At 45.5% G+C, this 17,066-nt stretch overlaps 1 protein-coding gene across 8 annotated transcripts in view; it reads left to right on the forward strand.

The window, feature by feature from the left end:
- KLHL3 (kelch like family member 3) overlaps positions 1-17,066 on the forward strand; it is a 114,462-nt gene that overhangs the window by 91,129 nt on the left and 6,267 nt on the right. For all 8 annotated transcript variants that reach the window (XM_075900450.2, XM_075900451.2, XM_075900456.2 and 5 more), the window contains 6 exons: positions 6,803-6,920; positions 8,431-8,628; positions 10,781-10,882; positions 13,118-13,246; positions 16,032-16,172; positions 16,717-16,860. In XM_075900450.2, the coding sequence (XP_075756565.1) occupies positions 6,803-6,920; positions 8,431-8,628; positions 10,781-10,882; positions 13,118-13,246; positions 16,032-16,172; positions 16,717-16,860 (832 nt within the window). The remainder of the gene's footprint in view (positions 1-6,802; positions 6,921-8,430; positions 8,629-10,780; positions 10,883-13,117; positions 13,247-16,031; positions 16,173-16,716; positions 16,861-17,066) is intronic.

A 17,066-nucleotide genomic window follows, 5' to 3' on the forward strand; every position in this document is an offset into this window, starting at 1 on the left:
TGGCAAGAGCTATGGTGTTTTTAGCTCTCATGAGCTCATCTGCATATTGGAGGCAGAGCCTGATATATCCTAAAAAACCCTTATATGAAAACTGGTTCATAGCAGATTCTGAGCAGCTACTAAAAATAGATGTGGCATAATAATAAAAAAAAAACCTCTGAGATTCCCTGTATTGCTATGGAGCTTTGTTAATGAGAAAAAGGTGAAGGAAAATGCTACCCCATCCCCAAAGCACACAGGCGGTTTGCCGTGATGTTGCACAGAAAACTGTCATTGAAGTTATTAATGCAAATGTCAGACTGTAAGATGTCGCGTCACATGCATATTCTTCCAGGTATAAGCCACAGGAAGCTAGATTTTTTTAGAGTCTGTGTTCCAGTTTTATTTTAGGAAACAGTATTCAGATACTGATTTGCTGGATATAGTTAATTTGCTGTTCTACAGAAGGTGCATTGTATTTGCCTACATATTGTGACTCTTAATCAGAATTAATCTACAAAATCTGCCTTTTGGATTGTCATAATAAATTTGTCTTTGTCCTTTACGAACAGGGTGTCTGAATCCTATAACTGTAGAAAGGAGAGGTGGAAAAAATGTGAGGTCAACAAGTTAAAACAGATTCTCAACATTTTCTATATCATGACGCCAAAGTACAAAAGAAAGACCTACTAGCCGAGCTATCCCACCCCATATTTACCTTCCACCCAGCTGTAAAGAAAGGGAGGGAGGTTGCGATCCAGGTGGACTTCCTTCATTGAGAAACCATGGTCTTGTCTATTGCTCCTAGTAATGTGGGGTTGTTTTTTTGCTGCATAATCTCCACTGCTCTGCCATCTCCTTGTTTTATATGTCTTAAGCTCCTTGGTTTTCCTCCTTTTTCCTTGGGAGCCTACTCCACAATAAGTAGGTCACCCTTGCTAGGGAATGTTTCCTGATAACTTTCTACCTTGCCACCTCAGTCTCATGCTAATACTTCTACATTCAGCAGTTTTCCTTGTTTTTTATGCCCTGTAACTACGTCTAGACCAGCGATGGGCAACCTATGCCAGTGAGTGGGCCACACGAGTGGTCCTCCGTCTCTGTGAGCCGTGGGATTGTCATAACCAAGGTGTTCTCCTAGGATAGGGTAGTTTGTTAACTGCACTTGTGTAGCAAGAATTTGCAGGTTGTGCCGATTGAACCATAACAGCACTTTGATTGGATGCAGAGGGAGCGCACGACTCTTCACAGTGATTGTTTTGTGCAATCAGCACGTACCTCAGTTCACGTGCCCTTGCTTTAAGTGCGTGTTACTTTAGTAATACCAGTAGGAAAAAAACTTGTGGATGAAAACCAGCAGAATCTGGCAACGCTGCAGCATGAGCAACAGTAATCAAAATGTCTCGTGGACCACACGTAGAAACCTGATGGGCTGCATCTGACCATGGGCCACAGTTGCTCACCACTGTTCTAGATTATCTATACATCCCATTTCACCCCAACCCTTCTGGGACTTGAACTCAGGACCTTAACATACTAGGCTACATTGTTGTTTCTAAGATACTGAGATCAGGGCTTTATATTTCTTTCCCCCTAGCAAGCTGTTTGCATGTTCCAAGGCTCATTATCTCGGTGCCAACTCCTCAGCCTTCTAAAAATATGGTTGTCTGGTGTAATGCTCCCTCCTGCTAGCATGCTGTCCTGTGATAAGAGGGATAAATCTGTCGCTAGCTATAGAGAATAAGAAGCTATGTATTCAGAGCAATACACCAAGCAAACTGCTTTCTCGATGAAGAAGCCAGCCAGTTTAAAAAATCTGCATGGGTTCTACTGAAGCTTGGTTGCTATGGGTAGCCATCAAAAGCAGAGTACTTCTTGGGAATGTACCTTTGTTTCCAAATGCAGAAGTCATAGGGAATAAATTTCTAGATGGGGGCAGAGGGGAGCATCAGAAAATACATTCATTTTGATCAAAATCAAGTTTACTAAGGTCTCCTGATTGGAAGCAATTTAGAGTTTAAAATGCTTTGGATTTGTGTCTTTGCATGTGTGGCATCAGAGACCTTAGGAAGCTGACAAAGGCCTCTCTGTGCAATACACAGGCAGCCCTAATATTCTAACTCCGTGGTGTCCAACCACTTCTGAAGCAGTAGCTGCTATATTGGCGACTGCTATAGCAAACTAGCCATGTTATTCTGAAAATGTAAATCATTTTGTGAGCCAACCAGCCACACTCAACTGACCAAATAGCCACATGTGGCTAGTGGCTAGCATGTTAGACACCACAGCTCTAACTGCTTACACAGACACGGTGCTTTATAGGGGAGTAGTTTCCAGCATGGGTGGCGCTCCAGCAGAATTGCTTCACTTAGCAGCATCCACTTTTGTCAGCACGTCTATGAACATAGCAAATAAGTGGTGGCCGAGCCGCTGAAACAGCCCTGAGGGCTGGTGCCTTGTTGGAATCTGGGGTGGGATGAGACCTGCTAATGCTGGGTTACAAAGGTAAATGTGACCAAGCACATGTGCAATGAATGGGGGATGGGCTGCTGGATGGAGCAGGGCTACTGTGGCTGGGCCTAAGTGGGGATAAATTTAGAAAAAGAATCTGAATAGAATTTTCTCTGATGAGTCCTGGGGCACAGATGGTCCAACCTGGAGTATGTCTGATTAATCTTCAGATATATGTTTCCTCCCTTGAAGCCAGTCTTTTCCATTCCCGTTGGTATCCTTTCCTGGGTGGGGTGCAAGTTGGGGGGTGGCTCTCCCTGAATCTCTACGTCCCTTAAGAACGCTTCTGCTCCAGTAGGAAAAACATTTTGAGGAGAGAGTTTAGGGGGCAAGCCCTATTGCATAAGAATATAAGAGCTGCCATGTTGGGTTAGATGATGGTCCATCTTGCCCACTATCCTTTCTTTGACAGTAGGCCACACCAGAGCTTCAGCGGGATGTACAGAACAGAGTAGTTATGGGGTGATCTATCCATCTTCCATTCTCAGCTTCTGGTAGCCGGAGTTTAGGGTTGCCCCAAGTATGGGATTATATTCCTGACTGTCTTGGCTAATAACTGCTGATGGGTCTGTCCTCTGTGAATTTATCCAGTTCTTTTTTGAACACAGTTCAACATCCATGCCAATGAGTTCCACAAGTCAGTTGTGTAATAAAAGTTCTTCCTCTTGTTTGTATCCTTCATCTTGCTTCCTGTTAATTTAATTGGGTGGCTCTGGATTAGTGTATTGTGTGTGAGGGTAAATAACACTGCTCTATTCATTTTTTGCCACACTATTCATGATCGACAAGGAGTCCTGTGGCACCTTTGCAACATATGACGAAGTGGGTCTTTGCCCACGAAAGCTTATGCTCCAATACATCTGTTAGTCTATAAGGCGCCACAGGACTCCCTGTCGCTTTTGCAGATCCAGACTAACACGGCAACCCCTCTGATATTATTCATGATGTTATAGACCTTTATCATATCTTCCTAGTTGTCTCTTTCCTAAGATGAACAGCCTTAATTTTTAGTCTGTCCTCTTATGGAAACTTTCATACCATTGGTCATCTTGATTGCCTTCTCTGAATGTTTTCCATCCTTTCTGAAGGTGCGATGACCAGAACTGTACTTAGTGCACTCACACCTTGAATACTGTCTGTTTCATACAGTTTCATTAAGATGTTTTCTGATTTTTATACCTTTCCTAGCAGTATATTAGGAACTATTAACCTTTTGGCTGCTGCTGCCCATTGAGCAGTTTTCAAAGAACTGTCCATGGTGACTACAACACATTTCTTCCGTAACAGCTCATTTAGAACCCATCCTTATTAAGACTCCGTGTTTGCTACTGAGGTCATGAATTCTGTGACTTTCCGTGCCTCCCTTCCTCCCCCCCCCGCCTCCTCCCAGCAGCAAGAGTTTAGGGGTGTGTGGGAGGGGCTAAGGGTTAAGCATTGAGGTGTGGGGTGGTGCTTACCTGGGGGCCTCCCTGGAAGGGCAACATGGACTCTCTCCCTCAGCTCCTGTCTCCATTAGAGAGGTTAGAATGTGGGGGCAGGTGGCTCTGCGGGAGCCAGCATGCACAGGAAGCAGGCTTAAAAGTTGGCTCCCTGCATGTAACCGTGATCCCAAGCGCATAAGTTAACCTGCAGGCACTGCTGCCTCACTTCCCATTGGCCATGGTTCCCAGCTAATGGGAACTTCAGAGCTGGCACGTGGAGCAGAGGCAGCACATTGAGCTAGTAGCTGGAGGCACATGTCACCGCTTCCTAGGAGTGGTAGGGAGCCTGCTCCCTCCCTGTCATTCTTTCTGGCCTCCCCATCCCCCCCTCAAACACTCGCGGTAACCCCAAGCTGTCTTCCCTCCAAGCACTCGCAGTGCTCTGACACGTCCGCCTCCCCCAAGTTTTAGTCAGTAGTACATAGTAAAAGTCACGGACAGGTCCCGGGCTGTGAATTTTTGTTTACCGCTTGTGACCTGTCCATGACTTTTACTAAAAATAACTATGACTATAACATACTCTTAATCATTATATATGGATAGTTGGGATTGTGTTTTGGGATTGTGTTTTCCATTGCATGTTACTTTGCACTTATCAGTGCTGAATTTCATCTACTATTTTGTTGCCCAGTCTCCCAGTTTTGAGAGAATTTTCTAACTCCTCCATCTGCTTTGAAGTTAATTATCACGGATCATTTTGTATTGTCTGCAGATTTTGCCTCTTCACTCCTTACTTTCTTTCCAGATCATTAACAACTGTATTGAACAGCACAAGTCTCCATACAGATCCCGAGGGGGCCCTGCTGTTCAGCGCTGTCCAATGTGAACACTGTCTTTTTTATTTGTTCATACTCTTGTTTTCTATTTTTCAACTAGGGAGGTGAATGGTTAATTGGTTAACAAGGGGACGGGACAGGGCTTGAGGCTGAAGCAGCTCTCTGACCATCATGGGCAGGGGGTTACTCCAGCCCTGCAGGGCCTACCGTGCACTCCAGCTCAGCCAGAACAGCCTCTCTCCACAACGGGCCTGGGCAGTAAGGGCATTCTGGCCTGGCCAGAGCGGCCCCTACAGCCCAGCCCAGCAGGTAGGAGGGCCACTTCAGGCTGAAACAGCTTTCCCTGACCCCGATCCTTTAATCAGTAACCAATTAAACATTCTGTTTAACTGGTTAACCAATTAAATGGGATTTTACATCCCAACTTTCAACCAGTTACTGATCCACGAGAGGACCCTCCCTCTTATCCGATGGCCACGTAAGTTTCCGTAAGAGTCTTTGGTGAAGGACTTTGTCAAGGCTTTCTGAAATTCAAAGTCCACTATATCGACTTCATCGCCCTTCTTCTCATGCTTGTCGCCACCCTCAGAGAATTCGGATAGACATGTGACTTCCTTCTACACGAGCCGTGCTGACTCTTCTTCCTCAAACTGTTGAGCTGTGTCTCTGATCATTCTCTTCTGTATTATAATCCTGCCAATTTGCCCGGCCTCACACAAGGCTCACTGACCTGTATTTACCAGGATCTCCCCTGGAGCCCTTTTCAAAAATTGGCATTACATTAGCTACCTTCCGGTTATCTGGTACAGAGGCTGCTTTCAGGATGGTTCTGCAGTGCGACTAACTGTGGCGTTTAACCTGTTGTGTGGGCATGCATCCCAGAGATCCAGTCCAACCGAAAGAGAGCACCTCGCTTTCACCCTCTCTCCCACAAAAATCATGTCTTCTGCCAAGCAGGAGGCATCGGGGGGACTTGAAAACATTGGGGTTGCGTTAGAGCAGTGGGTGTCAAATTCAATTTACCTTAGGGCTGGTGCCAGTCCGCAATCCTCCTTGTGAGCCAGTGGGCACCCCACTCTGGTAAGGTTATGGGGGGTGTCTCCACATATCCCCCCCACATCTCTTGGCCTCACCTGCTGGCCCTTTCCCGCTCTCACCCCGTCCCTATGCATCCCCCGGCCCTGCCTGCTGCCTCTGGGTGATGTAGTGGAATTTAGTGTTTAGCCTGGGAGATGGCAGTGGAACGGAGCAGAGGCTGCTGCGTTGTTCTCCTTCCCCACGGCTCCTGTCACTGCAGTGAGTTTGGTAGTGGTGGGAGGGGGTCCAAACTCTGCTGCTGCCCCATGCTAGGCCCTCCCCTCCCCAATATCATCGCCAAGGCAGCATCTCTTGAGGGAAGGGGAGAGGGTGCAGTGGGGTGGGGGCAGAGCAGAGCCTGGGCTTGGGGGAAGGGTATGGACATCCTCCCCTCTACCTCCAGGGCCGAAGAGACTCACGTGCCAGCAGCCACACATGGGCCTGATGGTGGAACTGCTTGGGCTGTAGATGGCCCGCCGGACATCAGTTTGAGACCTGCATTAAAGTGAGGAAAAGGGCATAGAAGATGCATAGAGATTGGCCACAGAGCATATCCCACCTGGCAGAGACAGTAGTAGGGTGGGGGGGGAGAGAATGAAAAGGAATTTGGACAGTCGAAGTTCTGCTGGCCCAGTTAGGTTGCTTGAAGAATGATCATTGGTGAGAAGGGGCGCCCTGAAGCAAGCTGAAATGCTGCTTGCAGAGTTTTAGGGTTCACTGAGGTCATCCTAAGCACAAATGCCTGCTTTGCTTGGAGGTTTCCTCCCTACACAGCATGTAATAAGCTGTACTCCTGGGCATATAGGTCCTCTAGGGTCCTCTCAAAAGGCCCACCTCTTTTGTGCTTTTGAAAAATCTCCCCTCCTTCTGCTCCCCATAAACAGCCACCCAGCTGTCAATACAGCTCACAGGATGCAGCCTGCTGTGTACACAACCCTTGACCGAGGGGTTTCCCCTTCTCTTGCTTATCCTTCCCAGGTAATGATTGTGGTTGGCGGGCAAGCGCCCAAAGCCATTCGGAGTGTGGAGTGTTACGATTTCGAGGAGGATCGGTGGGAGCAGGTAGCGGAGCTTCCCTCCCGGAGATGCAGAGCAGGTAAGTGGACTATCGCCATTCGCCTCCATCACTTTCCTACTGCATTTCTTTAGGAGACTGAAGTGTGTCCAGCCCCTCTCTGTTACCAGTCACCAACAGCTCTGCCCTCCTTCCTCTGCCTCCCCCCATGGGCCAGGAGAAGACTTCACTCCCTCAAATGGCCACAAAGCCACATTGCTCCCCACTCTCTCCTTCCGTCGCACCAGGCCTGGCTTCACAGTGGGAGCCCACTTTCCCTGCTGTCTTTTCTGGAAAGAGCCAGGAGCAGAGATCATTCACTGGATTTTAGGAATGTAAAAACCGCTGAGAATAGTTAACCAGTTATGCAATTTGTTTAACCAGTTAACCACTGGTTGTGGGTGATAGGGCTGCTCCAGCCTCGTGGGCTAGGCACTGCTCCACCCCGTCATTGTCAGGGTCCTCTCGGCTGAGCCGCCATGGTAGGGGAGGCCCTCCAGTTAACCTGTTAGGCAGTAAGCATGCCTGTGGGTATATGTTTATTGGTTAACCTTTAATGTTCCTACTGGATTTGCAGTTTGAAATAGATGGAATTTTTCCTAGCAGAGTAGGGATGTTAAATTGCGTTTAATCAGCTAATCGACTACTTGATTAGTAGACAAGGGAATTTCCATCGACTACTTGATTAGTAGACAAGGGAGAACACTGCAGAACTGCAGTGAGGTTAGCTCTTAGCCCAGGAGCTAACCCCGCTGCGGCTCTGCCTTTTAAATATATTAAGAGCTGCCAGTTTCTTAATGTATTTAAAAAGCAGAGGTGTAGTTTAAAAGTTGATTCCTGTCGGCTCTTAATACATTTAAAAAGCAGAGGCAAAGTGTCTGGGACCTGGTGCAAGCCGGGAATCAGCTGATTACTGGTTCGCACCCAGTCCCCCCCGCTGTGCCTCTGCCTCCCCTGCAGAGATGGTGCGGGGGTAACCGGCTTTTAAGCTGGCTCCCCCCTGTACCGGCTCCTGCTCTCTCCTCCCTTGCTGCCATTCTCTGATAGAGGCACCAAGGGGAGGGGGAAGCGGCTAGTCGAGTCACTACTTGACTACCCAGTAAGCATATGCTTATCGGGTAGTTGACTAGTCACTTACCTCACCTCTGCTATAGGGATATATGTGGCATTGAAGCTTGTACCTTCTTGCAGATCTGACTGACCCTATAATCCAGCATCCAGAAATGGCCCCCAGATCCACACTTGTTTCTCTCCCTTTGAGGCCCCTTGACTTTATCTGGGTCTCTCACCTAGCGTGGAATGAGCATGTTTCCCTGGGATAATATTCTGTATGTGTGTTATGTGCATTATTTTCCCTATTAATCTGGACGTTCTGTCTTGTTTAGCTCCGATGGTTATACAGTGCAAGTCAATGCAAAACAGTTGCAAATGTCCTATTTATCCCTTCTCTCTTAGAAGTTCCAACAAAGTATCTCTTCTCCAATCTACCTGTAGGTGTGGTCTGATCTCTAAACCTAATGCGGAGACTCACGTCTCTCTCCCCTTGTGACAGGTGTGGTGTTTATGGCAGGCAACGTTTATGCCGTTGGGGGGTTTAACGGCTCGCTGAGAGTACGAACGGTAGACGTGTATGACGGTGTGAAGGACCAATGGACGTCAATTGCCAGCATGCAGGAGCGACGAAGTACTTTGGGGGCAGCTGTGCTGAATGAGCTCCTGTATGCGGTGGGCGGATTTGACGGAAGCACTGGTATGTTACTGCACAAAAGCCAGGCAGCCAAATGAATTGGTATTGTACTCATCCTGTGTTCTCTGTGGAAGTGCAATCATCAAATGGCAAATTCCCTCACAGTAGAAACCAGCAGTTAGTCCTGACTGGTTCTCTACACCCGTAATTCTAGCATTGTGTTGGAAGTCTTGTGCTTATTTTTTTCCCCCTCTAGCCAGTAAAAATCTATTCTACAAGAATCTGACACTGTAAAAGGAAATGTTTCCATAGCAAACATCTTTTTTGTAGTGATCTTGCTATTGTAAAGCAAGTCATTTGCTTTAAGTGACCATCCACAGGAGAAGGAACACCTGATTCACTAGTAGATATGGTTATTGAAGAAGATGGGATTGGGGACCATGGGGATATTTTTCAAGTGCTTGTTTCAGAGGCACTGTTGGAAAGTGTCGCTAACGTAGGCATTATTACTGTTGCCTTTTTTGACATGAAAAAATAATTACGTTTATTTTGCCGGTCATGCTTGAATGGTTCAAACTACAGCTGAGCAAATAGTTCGCTTCTAAAAACTCCACCTCTTTTTTTTCTTTTGAATGTATTAAGTATTCTGAAATTCTGCTTGCAGAGCTTTTTGCAAGCATTTCCTGAGCTGTAATTTGCAGGTGAGCTGTTTAAATGCCATTATTTTATATTTAAAGTTTCAATTGTGTTGGCTCGTCTGGTTGCCAAAGGTCATGTAGTATTGTTTCTCTTTCCTGATTAGGTTAGATTAAAATGTATCTTAGAACCAGTTTTCTGGTATAAATATGAATTTGAAATTGGCTTTCTGGAACTATTCTCTAATATAAACAATGAGAAGTCCTGTGGCACCTTATAGACTAACAGCTTTATTGGAGCATAAGCTTTTGTGGACAAAGACCCACTTCGTCAGATGCATGTCAGGATTTCTCGTTGTTTATGCAGATTCAGACTAACATGGCTACCCCTCTGATACTATTCTCTAGTAGTCAATTAAAGTTTTTTAGGCAAATGTTTTTTCCAGTAAACCGTTCAGTAAGAATATACATGGAAAGTAATCACAAATGCAGCCAGAGCAGCCTTATTTAAGAATTTGAATGAACTCTAATATAGAAGTGTTCTGAAGTATTTAGCCAGCTCTAATTTAGACCCAAGATGGACCATAGTTTCATATGATTTTAAATGGAGATGGGTGAACTGGTTTGGATTAAACAAAAGCCGTCTCTGCACTTTGTGTCAAGGTGAAATATTTGCTTGTCACTTCTCCCGCATCCTTCCTTGTCCTTCTATTTTGCACACTTCAGTGCTTCCAGGTTCTGCCCAGGACTGGAAGGGAAAGTACCAGAGTTACTGCAGGAGACTGGTTTTGCTGTATTTCCAGCTGAGACCTGTGCGCTTCAGAAAGTTCAGATAACCATGCAGATTTTGGGTGTTTAGGCAAAACTACCTCCGCCCTTCCCAAAGGGCTTGTCTACACAGATCTTTACCAGTTACACTGGTACAGGTACTCTGATATATTGGTGTAACTCCCTCTGTGGGCACTTGGACTTTTAAAACTTCTACAGATGAAACATAAGCCATACCAAAGGACTCTCGTATCAGAATAAGGGTGCCTGCCTGGTGTTACACCCAATATCACCAGAATGGTTTCAGTTCACACTGTAGCTCAGGCTTGTATAATTTTTCAGTGTAGACACGCTCCCAGTTACCTTTACAAGCTTGTTATGAGCAAACCTCAAGGGGCTCAGAGGCAGTTCTAAAAATCTTTGCATTGCACTGAATTTAATGCTGCTTGAAAGGACGTTTGCTGTTGGGCTATCCCAGTGGAGGAGTTCTGGATCTAGGCCCCAGATCCAGTCTCTTATTCCCACCACAGTGGAAGTGGCAGCAGCACCAGGACAGGAAATCTTCTGGTAAGGCTCAATAGGAATCCTCCTGGCTGCAGAAGGAAGAGCACTGATGGGAAGTTATCAAGCGGTTTTCCTGTGTGTGGAAGGAAAACGGCCATGCAACTGCCATGGGGGAGTGGGGAGGGAATTGATAACTGCAGGAAGCTTTAGTCTGGGTCACAGGAGAGATGGATTTCCTAAGGGGGGAGAACAATATAATGCTAATTATCCTTTTAAGTAGAAACCTTCTGTATCCCCTTTTCACCTAGGTCTGGCATCAGTAGAGGCCTATAGCTATAAAACCAATGAGTGGTTTTTTGTGGCTCCCATGAACACAAGAAGAAGCAGTGTTGGAGTTGGCGTTGTGGAGGGTAAGAATAATAGCAGCCATTTCCGTCACTGAAGTATTACTGTTTACAGCGAAAGCACAATTGTTTAAATTCTAAGCGATCTTGTAGCAAAGAGGACAGGAGCTGTTCTTCAGATGGTCCCTGCAGCAACTTGCTGCCAGATGAGCACAATAACAAGCCAAGCCAGCTTCTAACAGCTACCTTCTAGATAGTTGGCTTATTTGTAAAGATTTTATTTTTACGTGACTCAATTCTGCAGCTTTCTATGTGCTCTTTGTTGTGCGAGAAAATTGTATCTTTTGCAATCCACGCTACATGGAACGAAATCTTGATACTAACGTGGAGGCCAACAGGAGCTAGTCATCTCTCCTGCTTTGCATGGGGTCTTCTCAGTTTTGTGGTGGGACACTAACATTGTGTGGGACATCTCTGGTTGGTGAAAAAGGCATATGTAGGGGTGTTTCTGTGGTGGTCATCAACAATTACTGTGATAGATAATGGCAACCACAAGAAGCAAAATGCAGGACAATGTAGCACTTTAAAGACTAACAAGATGGTTTATTAGATGATGAGCTTTCGTGGGCCAGACCCACTTCCTCAGATCAAATAGTGGAAGAAAATAGTCACAACCATATATACCAAAGGATACAATTAAAAAAAATGAACACATATGAAAAGGACAAATCGCATTTCAGAACAGGAGGGGAATGCAGGGGTGGGGGGAAGGAAGGAAGGTAAGTGTCTGTGAATTGATGATATTAGAGGTGGGGAGAGTGGGATGTTTGTGAGTTAATGGTATTAGAGGTGATAATTGGGGAAGCTATCTTGGTAATGGGTAAGATAGTTCGAGTGTTTGTTCATTCCTTTTGGAGAGTGTCGAATTTTAACATGAATGACAGTTCAGAGGATTCCCTTTCAAGTGCAGATGTAAAAGGTCTTTGTAGCAGAATGCAGGTGGTTAAGTCATTGAGAGAGTGTCCTTTCTGGTTAAAATGGCAAGAAACTGTTTTTTCTTTGTGATCTTGTCTGATATCGGTTTTGTGGGCATTAATCCTTTGGCGAAGTGTCTGAGATGTTTGTCCAATGTACATAGCAGACGGACACTTTCGGCACATGATAGCATAGATTATATTTCTGGATGCGCAGGAATATGTGTTCTTGATCTTATAACTCACTTGGTTAGGTCCAATAATGGTATCAGCAGAATGAATATGTGGACAAAACTGGCAACGGGGTTTGTTGCAAGGGAAGGTACCAGGGTTGGTATTAGTGTGGTATGTCCTGTGGTTGTTGGTAAGAATCATCTTGAGGTTAGGTGGTTGTCTATAGGAGACTATGGGTCTGTCTCCCAGAGCCTCTTGGACTGGAATTAGCTCCCGTAGGTTACAAACTCCCAATTCCTGGGATTGCAAATGGGCTGGTTTGGCCAGTAAGTGGGAATGGAATGGAAATAATTTCTTTTTCAAAACAGGGGGCAGAGGAGGAGAAAAACTGAAGCACTTGCAATCTCTCCTATCTTGGTATCATCTGCAATCTTTATTAGGGTACTCTCTATGCTATTACCTATATCGTTGATGAAGATATTGAACAGATCTGGTCCCAAAACTGATCCCTGTGGAACCAGCCCTGCTTGTTATGCCCTTCCAGCATGACTGTGAACCATTGATAACTATTCTCTAGGAATGATTATCCAACAAGTTATGCACCTAGCCTATCGTAGCCCCATCTAGGTTGTGTTTCCCTAGTTGGTTAATGAGAGAGTCATGTAAGACTGTATCCAATGCTTCACTAAAGTCTAGTTTTACCACATCTCCCGCTTCCCCCTTAACCATAAGGCTTGTTATCCTATCAAAAAAAGCTATCGGGTTGATTTGACATGATGTGTTCTTGACAAATCCATGCTGACTGTTACTTATCACCTTATTATCTTCTAGATATTTGCAAATGGATTCCTTAATTATTTGCTCCATTATCTTTCCTGGCACAGAAATTAAGCTGACTAGTGTGTAGTTTCCTGGGTTGTCTTTATTTCCTTTTTTATAGATGGGTACTATATTTGCCCTTCTCCAGTCTTCTAGAATCTCTCCCATCTCCCCTTATCTTTGAAAAGTCAGAGCTTAATGGCTAAGATATTTCCTCAATCAGCTTCTTGAGTGTTTTTGTCAACAGGTGATTGATATCAATGTAAACCTATCATCAGATATTGAATGCACCCATTTTTCTCTGATTAGCCTGTGCTGTGTTCGTTTCTTGTAGGTAAACTGTATGCTGTGGGGGGTTATGATGGAGCATCACGTCAGTGCCTTAGTACAGTTGAACAGTATAATCCAGCTACAAATGAATGGACCTACGTAGCTGATATGAGCACTCGCCGCAGTGGTGCAGGTATTTATTTAAACAAATCTCTCTTTCCTGTTTCTCAGAAGTGTTTGATTCATACACATCCCGCTTTTATTCTCTGTCACTGCATGGTGAGGAAATGAAGACGGTCTCTTCTTGTGTTTGCTAATTCTGAGTAGTGAAGTGGATCTTGGTGATTTGGAAGCTTGCAATTGCTCCCGTGACTGGATTAAATACCACCCCCCTCCCCCAGTTTAAAATTACTCTCTGCTTTGAACAGTGACTCTGAGAAATGGCATCATGTCTGTTGTCTCTGAATTGCTTCCATATCAAACTTCCCTTGTCCGTATGGTAAAAGGACAACTTTTCTAATTGCCAGCACTGCAGACTCACCCTGGGACCGGAAAACCAAGCTCTGACTACACTGTGACTAGCATCTTCCATTACTTCATTTCTTGTCCCGTGGGCTTCATTTCTTGTCCTGTAGGTGTTTTGTTTATTCCCAGTTTGAGTGCTCCAGCTTGACCCAGTTTTTAATGAGTGGGCAGGCCAGAGGATTGTAGACAAGACAGGGAACAAGAAGTTCCATTCTTGACTGCTACTGGATCGTCATGTGGCTTTACGCTACTGACAATTCACTGCAATGCTTTTCCTGAGTCAGGACTACTTGGTTTTTGGGTTTTTTAAAGTTACAGGCTAACATGGCTACCCCTCTGAGACTGTAGAAGTTTTATCATTCTAGTGTAACATGCACAGTGGAAACTCACTCATGCTAAATGTAAACATAGTGAAAACTGTTAGAAGATGCTGTTTCCCACCTTGCTCCCTCCACTGAAAACTAGGACCCAAAATCAAACCCTTTCTTTTGGGGATTGCCTTTACTACTAGCTGAAATAATTGTCTCTGAGGTGTATGTGCTGCATTCTCCATCATTGTTCATAGCACTTTTCTCTTTGGGACCTCTCTCTGCCCCTGCTTCTAATTATGCTTGTCTCTGACATGCCAGCCCTTTAATGCTCCTAGGATGGAGTTAATGGGGCCCACATGGTCTGAAATCGGGGTCAGTCAGCAGAAGACCTTTACATCTCTATGCAGGCTCACTGAACCTGTCTCACTCTGTGTTACAGGGAAGTAGAATGAATATTCCCCATTGTCAGTCTGTGGCAATGTGCATTTGACATTCCTTGTGTATTCTGGTAATAATGAATCTCGGCTTCTGGTGAAGTGTCCTTATTAAACTGACTGCTTTGTAAGTATTTCTAATACAAATCTCAGAGGACGAAATACTCTCTCTAATATTCTGAGCATGCTCTCAGTTGCCTGCCAAATGCTGCTGCTCATTTTCTTTTCCTCAACTGGATACGAGTTGCAGCAGATTATGGCAGTTATCAAAACAGGCCGTGAATTTTCCTCTTCTCAGGGGAAAATGCCAGTAATGGAATCAACAACTTAGAGCAATAAAAAGCGACGATTGGTACAACACCACTCCAATAAATAAAACAACATTCAGTGCCTCTGGCATCCTTAGCTCAATGCTGCCATCTAATGTTCCCAGGAAAACATGTGTTTCTGCATACGGGGATAGTTGCAGTTGAACTCTGATTGCTAGCTGCAGGCCCTATTCAGGCTAAAAAAAAATACATGTATTCTGGCAATGTATTGACTGGCCTCTTTCTGTGTGCTAGACCAAGAGAAAAGAACCCCTTTGCTTCCTGAAGGGGTTGTCCTCTCTTTGGATCTGATGTGACCTGCATTGATACAGAAGGAAGCCTACAGGCATTACAGGTGCAGAGGCTGTTTTAGGCTAGATGGGACACTTCTAGCTTTTACATTTTTAGTCCCCATATATATTAATCTAACCAACTTTTTAAAGGCACGTCCTGGGCCGGATACACAGGAATTACACTCTGTCGAAGAAACAAACCTATGAGCAACATTAGGCCAAATTCCAGGTTGAGTGGAATAGTACATTGCCGTGGCCTATGGCAGTTTTGTTTGGCTCCTGACATCCATCTTTGCTTTCTTTTGACTCCCTGGAGTGGCCCAAGTTATACCCAGTGCTTAGCAGGGCCTGGGGCATGAATGAGGACCACTTGGTCTTGGCTAAAATTGAGGCCAGAAATTATGTTGGTAGGTCAGGGACAGCATGGCCACCCCTCTCTGTTGAGGTGTTTGTGTCTTGCTTTTGCTCTTCACATTCACAGTCCGGTTAGTCTCTCGCCCAATACAAAGTGAACGGGCCCCCCCTTTTGCTTCCTGTGTCTGTAAGCAATCACTTCTGCTTATGCCTAGCGCTGGCTCCGGGGAAAAGAGAAGAAAGCATCCACGTAGTGTGCATAGGAGAAGAGGGGGAGACAAGGTCTCATTAACTGAGGCATGGTGACCAGAAGAGGGAGAAGGGAACCAAGTACAGGAAGGCCAGGACAAAGATGTGGAGGAGACCAGCAGACAGAGAAGCTTGGGAAACAGAACAGCTGGGAGAAAGGGGAAGAAATAAAGAGCAAAACTAAACAATGGGATTAACCTGAATTTGAAAAAGGCAAATGCACATGAGGGAGAGAGATAACTCCACATCAAATTCCTTCCAAGCATGGCTGCTCATGTACAGAACGATTGTAGCTGCTGTCATGCTGTTTCACCATCACGAATAGGAAGGGAGGTGTCCAGGAAACCAACCTCCCCACTCCCTCTTTCTCAAGGGGTTGTCCACGTTATGGACAGAACTAACCTAGCACGCTAGACCGGTCTAGTAAAAAATTACATTCGCGGTGTGAAGGATATGAAATGTCTTCCCGTCTGAGTCTGGATGACTCTGTCTTCTGCTTGGCAGGCGTTGGTGTTCTCAGTGGACAACTGTATGCTACTGGAGGGCACGATGGTCCCTTGGTGAGGAAGAGCGTGGAGGTCTATGATCCAGGAACAAACACCTGGAAACAAGTTGCAGACATGAATATGTGTAGAAGAAATGCAGGTAACTGCTATTTGGGTTCTGTCTGTATCTTAATTGGCTTCATGTGAGTGTATTTAATGGTAGGGTGTGAACACGGTTACAGTGCATAACTTAGAGTGTGCAGGCTCCTGTAATGAAGAAAAGACAGAGGCTGAGGGGTGTAAGTAGATTATTGGTTGTAGAACAGTGGTTCTCAACCAGAGCTATGGGATGCCCGGGAGGCCACAAGCAGGTTTCAGGGGATCTGCCAAGCAGGGGCCCAGGGCAGAAAGCTGAAGCTGGGACACATAGGGGCGTAGCCTGGGGTCCGAGTCCCACCACCCAAGGGTGGAATTGGACCCAGCCTGACCCAATTTAACTTCATGGCCTACCTGTGACATGAAGTTCTGGGCAGTTGCCCTGCTTGCTACCCACAAATGCTGATCCTGGGTCATTTATGCAGGAAAAACAGCCGGTGTGACACAAGTGGGCCGTGGAGTTTGTGTGGGATGTTGGAGGCTCCCAGAAAGAAAAAGGTTGCAAACCCCTGATCTAGCGTTTAACAGTATGCCCGTTTTATTCATAGGTGTGTGTGCTGTGAACGGGCTACTCTATGTGGTGGGAGGAGATGATGGTTCTTGCAATTTGGCCTCTGTGGAATATTATAATCCCGTCACTGATAAGTGGACGTTACTGCCGACCAATATGAGCACTGGAAGAAGTTATGCAGGTAATAAGTGAGTAGAAGAGGTGGGAACAGAACCCAGGATGTGCTTTCTGTGCATAGCTGTCTCTACCAGGTCAAGGAGTGTATAGTCCAGGGCTACTCAATATGCAGGTCACTTGTGGCTCGCGGCCCGTTGGTTTGCAGCCCGTGGTGCGATTTGCGGCTTACAGTGCAGTTTGGGTTGATAGGCGTTTTAGTAGTTAAATGCC

Source organism: Pelodiscus sinensis, chromosome 16 (genome assembly GCF_052426305.1).
Source record: "Pelodiscus sinensis isolate ZL-2025 chromosome 16, ASM5242630v1, whole genome shotgun sequence".
NCBI lineage: Eukaryota > Metazoa > Chordata > Testudines > Trionychidae > Pelodiscus > Pelodiscus sinensis.